The sequence below is a fragment of the Ixodes scapularis genome, unplaced genomic scaffold, assembly GCF_016920785.2.
Source record: "Ixodes scapularis isolate PalLabHiFi unplaced genomic scaffold, ASM1692078v2 PGA_scaffold7__128_contigs__length_106722199, whole genome shotgun sequence".
NCBI classification, from domain to species: domain Eukaryota; kingdom Metazoa; phylum Arthropoda; class Arachnida; order Ixodida; family Ixodidae; genus Ixodes; species Ixodes scapularis.
The window spans coordinates 50,462,964-50,469,333 of NW_024609882.1; the positions used below are offsets into that span (position 1 = coordinate 50,462,964).

The 6,370-nt window shown below is 49.5% G+C and overlaps 1 protein-coding gene and 1 pseudogene across 1 annotated transcript; both read left to right on the forward strand.

The window, feature by feature from the left end:
- Positions 1-244: 244 nt before the first annotated feature.
- Positions 245-1,636, forward strand: LOC121833124 (piggyBac transposable element-derived protein 3-like). Its single transcript, XM_042286226.1, has one exon. The coding sequence runs from the start codon at positions 245-247 to the stop codon at positions 1,634-1,636; it is 1,392 nt and encodes a 463-aa protein (XP_042142160.1).
- A 2,336-nt stretch (positions 1,637-3,972) lies between these two features.
- On the forward strand, positions 3,973-5,323 carry LOC121833125 (annotated as a pseudogene).
- The last annotated feature ends 1,047 nt before the right edge of the window (positions 5,324-6,370 follow it).

Sequence of the window (6,370 nt, forward strand, 5' to 3'; positions counted from 1 at the left end):
AATAATCGATGAGAGCATAACCTCTGGACGCGAAAACGAAGAAAATGCGCACCGGACTCCACTATTGCAAGACAGAGGTCCAGAGGAAAATGTTGTGAAGAACTTTCAGTGGAGAAAGAGAAGATTCGACCCACCACCAAATATCGACTTCAGCGGCCACGGCGACTGCCTACCTGAGCCGGACGAACCGTGTACGCCGCACACGTATTTTTCAAGGTACGTGCCAGAATTTATTTTCAAGTGCATGGCGGAACAGACGAATCTTTACAGCGTCCAAGAAACCCACAATAATGTGAACACGACAGCTGACGAAATAAGGAAGCTTTTTGGTATCCATATTCTGATGGGTGTCATTGCTCTGCCTCGCGTCAGCCTCTACTGGGACCCCATCATGAAAGTTCCCTTGATCAGCGAGACCATGTCTGAGAAAAGATTCTTCAAGCTCCGCAACACTCTGCATGTTGCAGCTGAAGCTCCTGGTGAACGAAACGACGATCGCCTGTGGAAACTGCGCCCTTTCTTGGATCAGATAAGGCAGCGGTGCTTGGAGCTTGCCATTGAACAAGAATCGTCAATTGATGCGCAGATGATTCCCTTCAAAGGTCAACTTTCCATCAAACAGTATGTCAAAGGCAAGCCAACCCCTTGGGGGATCAAAATATTCGCTCTCTGCGGTAGGAGCGGCCTGCTTTATGACTTTGCGGTTTATCAGGGGGAAAACACAATTCCCGATGAGCTGAAGAAAAACTACGGCCTTTGTTCTGGTGTTGTATTACACCTGTCTAAAAGAGTCCCAACTGGCTGTAATTGTCAACTCTACTTTGATAACTATTTTACGTCAGTGCCGCTCCTCCGCAAACTGCGAAACAAAAAAGATTCTCGCGCAGGGACTGTGCGGAGTAACAGGCTGGGCAAGTGTCCTCTTGAACCAGCTAAAGTAATGAAAAAGAAAACGCGAGGATACTCCATTGAGTATGTCACAAGTGACGATATTGTTGTGGTTTCGTGGAAGGACAACAGCAGCGTATGTGTGGCTTCCAACTTCGTTGGAATCGGAAACCAACAGCAGGTAAAAAGATGGGACAAGGCCAAGCGTGAACACATCTTTGTAGAGCAGCCGGAAGTAATTACGAAGTACAACCGGAATATGGGAGGCGTCGACAAGATGGACTTCCTGCTTAGCCTGTACCGGATCAAAATCAAATCAAGGAAGTGGACGCTAAGAGCACTCTTTCATTTTGTAGACATTGCTGTATGCAATGCTTGGCTAGAGTACATACAGGATCACCCGGACATGCGGAGGTCAAGGATACTGGACCTCATGCATTTCCGCCTGCAGATTGCGGAGGCCCTCATCACGTCTGTGCCAGGCAAGAGAAAGCGTGGGAGGCCATCACAAGAAATTGAAGATGCTCCCATGAATCCCCCGCACAAGAAGGCAGCGCGCATCCAGCGGCCATGCTCGAATAGCCGTTACGATGGCGTGGATCACTGGCCAGAAGCTCGAGATCAAGCAGTCCCATCAAGGTGCAAGTATGAAGGATGCAGAGGAAGATCCCGAATATTCTGTAAAAAGTGCCGCGTGCCGCTTTGCCTGACGAAGGATCGCAACTGCTTTTACAGATTTCATGTTTGAAAGCCCCCTTGTTTCATGACCTTTGAGACGCTTTGTACACAATTGCGTACATGTCTGTAAAAGATAAACTATAACGATTTTCTTGTAAGTTGCACCTGATTTCGTCTCATTTGGTCGTAAATTGATATTTCAGGCACAAAAAAAAAAAAAACTTTTCTTTCCGGAAATAACGATTGGCGTCTAAAAGGGCTAAGAGAGCAGACGACAAGCAGAAACGTTTGAAAGAGCAGACGACAGTTCGAACGATCAGGCGGCCGTTTGAACTTGAAGACGCACTGAACGTAGTCCGCAGGTGGTCCGCACAACTTGACGGTTTTCTGGCTTTCATGCTGGAACAAAGCTAATGAATCTGATGACCACAAGTATCCGTGAATTCAACCCAAAGTGCTTCCCGCCCAAGCAAGAGTTGTCCGACGGCGTCTGCTTTTCCCCTTCTCACGGCACATATCCAGATTCTCGGCCGAACCGAGCACGTGAAAACTGACCTTCAAACCTTTCTCGACACTTTTGGCACGACCCCAGTCGCGGCGTTTTGACGAGAAGGCAGGTTTTTGTCTGGTTCCTTTCAAAACAACGCAGGAATACACGTCTGGCATGGGGACCTCTGCCCACAGCCCCAGACCGGAAGTGCGACCGACGTGCCACCCTCGCGCCGTGCCGTCACAGAGTTGATTTCGTGTATACAAGCCATGCAAGATGTTCCCTTCCCTGTTGCCCTTCCTTGGCAGTTCATGGTAAAAGCAGTTCAAGACTTGCGATATTTTTATTTCCTTTGCAATCTCATTCTGGGAATGTTCATTGGGAAATCTTGGTCAATTCTGCCGTGCATTGCAGCTGTACGTTTTCTGACTTGTTTCCTTGGCATTGCTGAGTCTGCCACCAGCTTACCTAACAGGAACATCTTCCGAGTAGAAAAAAAACGGCACTGTTTACACTGTAGAACAAGACCTCTTACAAATCCACTTCACATAAGCTGCGAGAGTGTTTAATTAACACGGAGTAAAAAATACTCCTTCGGAGTCATAAAGCTTGCGAAGTGTCCAATGCTAGCTGCACCATGTGATCTCGCTCAACGCGGAGACACTTTAAACCACTCATTTACAGTCCACATTAGGTTTGTTTCCAGGCATGTCAATTTCATTGCTCTTTCGGTTTTTCTATTCCTGTGTACGCTTACTTAGTCGACGCTGGACAATGTATCCTGTATAGGTAATGCCTCACAGAAGGACAAAAATACAACAGGGCCGCCGTCAGAGAACTTGACGTGCCACCGCTGTTGGTTCATTGTGGGGGCACCACCTTTGTGGGGGAGGATGGAGAGCCTAGCTTGAAGAGAGGGTCCATGTCAAAACACGGGGAACGTTAGCAACTTAATGTCGGACACTTTCTGCGGTTATGGGTTGGAAGCAAGCATGCGCTCGTTTTCGCGGTGAGGAAGAAAGCGCGAGGCAAGACGGTTACGCTTGGAGACGATTGACGCTTTCGTCATCTGATCGCGGTCAGACTTGGGGAACTAATCCTTACAAGTAACAGATTACTTGTAATCTGTTACTTTTCGCAAATTATTTTGTAATTGCCATACTACGTTTTTTCGGAAGTAATTTGTAATGTAATTTCCTTACAAAATATTGGTAACGGATTAAATTTTTACTCGTTACTTTAAAGAAAATATTAGCATAATACAGTAACTGTGGCAATGCAAGTAGAACACTGAGAAGCATTAAGAGAGGAAGTTCAACAATATAGAAAACATCAGGAAGGAAAAAATAACCGAGAAGAAAAACACGATTTTTTGTATGACCGGCTACTAGAACCACTTGAAAAAAGGGAAAGGCATTTACAAATGTACCAACGACAACGATCAAGTAAGACAACACCGAGTAGTGTAGTGGTTTTAGTACATGAACTCAAAGCGGCGCCAAAAGCCGGCCCCGCCATGTTGCACGCTCTTGCGTGCCCACGTGATACCCCACGATAAGCTCGTGATAAAGGAGATCGTGCTTGGATTCGGACGGGGCTGGTCGTGTCTGTTTTTTTATCCTGAGCCGGCGTTCTCGGACCCACGGAATATTACAATGGCGACGAGGATAGGATACGAGGAGGCGACGAGGTAAACGTTTTTTTTCCATCCTAGATCCGTCCCCTCCTAGCATGATCTCCACGCCCGATCGCTGCGCATAACGTCTGGTTTTAGTTCAAGCCAACCACCCGCTGCTTCACAGTCTTTCCTTCGATTTGCATTGTCAACCACCATGTCGGTTGCAATCTTGCAATTTCCCTAACGGTAGGCTTCGACCCTCAGCGTGCTTTGACTATTTCCGTGACATTTGACCATCATGACTCAAAATATCGCTTTTAGAACGGCGATGGTGCCGCCACGACCCGTCTTTCTACCTGTTCCCGACACGCCCACCCTTCCGTGGCCGGCATGGGAGCGTGCCTTCACCGATTTTCTTGGCGCTTCGGGGTTCGAACCAGATGGAACCGTGTCGTAAAAAACAACTCCTGTTTTCGTTGCTCGGCACGGAAGACCAGCGTCTGGTTGACGCATTCCGCTTGGAGGATGTACCGGCGACTGAGCTCAATGACGAGTATGAAATATTTTTGGAGAAGTTAGAAAAACACTTTGAGTTCTCGTGGTCCGTAACACTGGAAAGAAAGAAACTCCGTGCTAGAGTCCAACGTCCCGGCGAATCAGTCTCCGAATACCTCGCCACATTACGTCATCAAGGCTATTTCTGTACCTACGGCGCTACGTCAGACGAACGCCTGTGTGAAATCTTGTTGGAGGGGTTGGATTCGAAAAGAGTTCAGGACCGCATTTTATGTGAATGTCTAGGGGCCGAGGTACCCACCCTGGACAGAGCGTTCCAGCTCGCAATACAATTTGAACTACTTGCGAAAACGACTGAATCGTTTCATCGCCAGACGAGCGCGGTGTCGTCTTTCGCTGTTAACGACGGAAGCCGCGGTTTGGAACCGGCAGCGGTCCAAGATATTCATGCGTATGCTCAGCGGCGTGCGAATCAAGATGGCGAAGCTTCCGTGTTCCCCGCCCAACTCTATCACCAATATGGTCACCCTCCGTGTTCTTCCTCCGGGATGACCCCGTCGCAGCGAGATCCCGTGGTGCCGTGGGGTCAACCATCGTCTGACGGCCATCTTCCCCGTTTCCAAGGGCGGGCAAGGCGGCCAGCAGTCCGCGAGCCTCCTCCTCACCGGGCGAGGGAGAGAGAAGATGCAGGCTCTCTCTCTGCGTGCTGGTTCTGTGACCGGCGCGACCATGCCCGCGAGTCCTGCCCAGCACGGAACGCGACGTGCTTTCTGTGTGGCAAGCAGGGACATTTTGCTCTGGTTTGCCGCAGTCGTCAAGCACAGTCGGCAGCATTCATTAACGATGAACGGCAAGCATCATTTCCAGTGCGGGGTCGAGGACAACCCTGGTGCCGTGGACAACTTGCCGGACGCTACCAGAGCGGCCGTTTTTATCAACGTGACGGATCGACCCATGTGGGAACTGTCCATCAGGAAGTCCTGCCGAGCGTAACGTTTGACCAGCACGAGGTGTCGGTGCAGTCTACGGATCGCCTCGCACGCGGCCCGGGTCTCCGCAACGCGTTCTTGGCAGATGTCCAGGTAAATGGCACCCCTCTCAAGCTTCTTATTGATACCGGATCTTACGTCTAGAATTTGAACGAACAAACATTTAATCATGTAAACAGGAAACGTGAGATTAAGCTTCACCGTCCACCAAGAACCTTAGTGTAATATCTGCACCAGCCCATCCCCGTACTGGGATGTTTCTTTGGACAAGTGGTCTTCAAGAACCGATAGGCGCCGCTGGAATTTTATGTGACGCGTACGGGACGATCATTGCTTGGAACCGACGCAGTGCGCGAGTTGAGCATGACCTTATCTGGAGCTGAATACAATTGTTCCTATGTGAATGCAGCTGGAAGTGGAGCAGAGCCACCTCGGAATGTATTGCCGGCTGGCGCTCCGCAGCGACGACCCTTCACGTTGTAGTCTCGCCAGCCATCACAGCCACCAAGTCAACAACCTCTAGTTACATCTAGCAACAACCATCCATCTTCAGTACCGTCGGGTGCCTACGTATCCAGGCCACTACAACCTTCTTGCGGGGAACAAACAGCTCCCAAAGTCTTCGAAAAGTTTGACCACACACCGTCGGCCAACTCCAGTCCAGATAGTCATCCTGCAAGTCAGTGTGGAGCCAGTGGTCCAGAGCGTCAACCTGAAGATCAACGTGGGTTCAGTGTTCCAGAATGTCATACTGATCTTTCAGATCCTCGAAGTAGAAAGTTATACCAAGAGCCTATTCCTGAGCAAAGCAACCTTCCTTCGAAGGTTCTGCAGTCAAGTCTACCTCCACGGGACACATCCCAGTTACCCCCGTGATTTGAAGACTTTGAACACCTGTTCGATCCCGAGTTGGGCCTAGTACGGAATGAGACGCACAAAATCAAGGTGCGACATAATGTTCCACCAGTGCAGTCAAGGCTAAAACGTCTTCCTCTAACTCTTCGTGACGCCGTCTCCGAAGAGATCTTCAAACTGGAACGGCAAGGAATCATTGAACGCGGCAACGCTTCGGAATGTGTTTCTCCCACCGTCGTTGTCAAGAAACAAGACGGAAATATCCGGATGTGTGGGATCTGCGAGCGCCAAATCAAGCCATCGTGATCGACGCTTTCCCACTCCCGCATATCAACG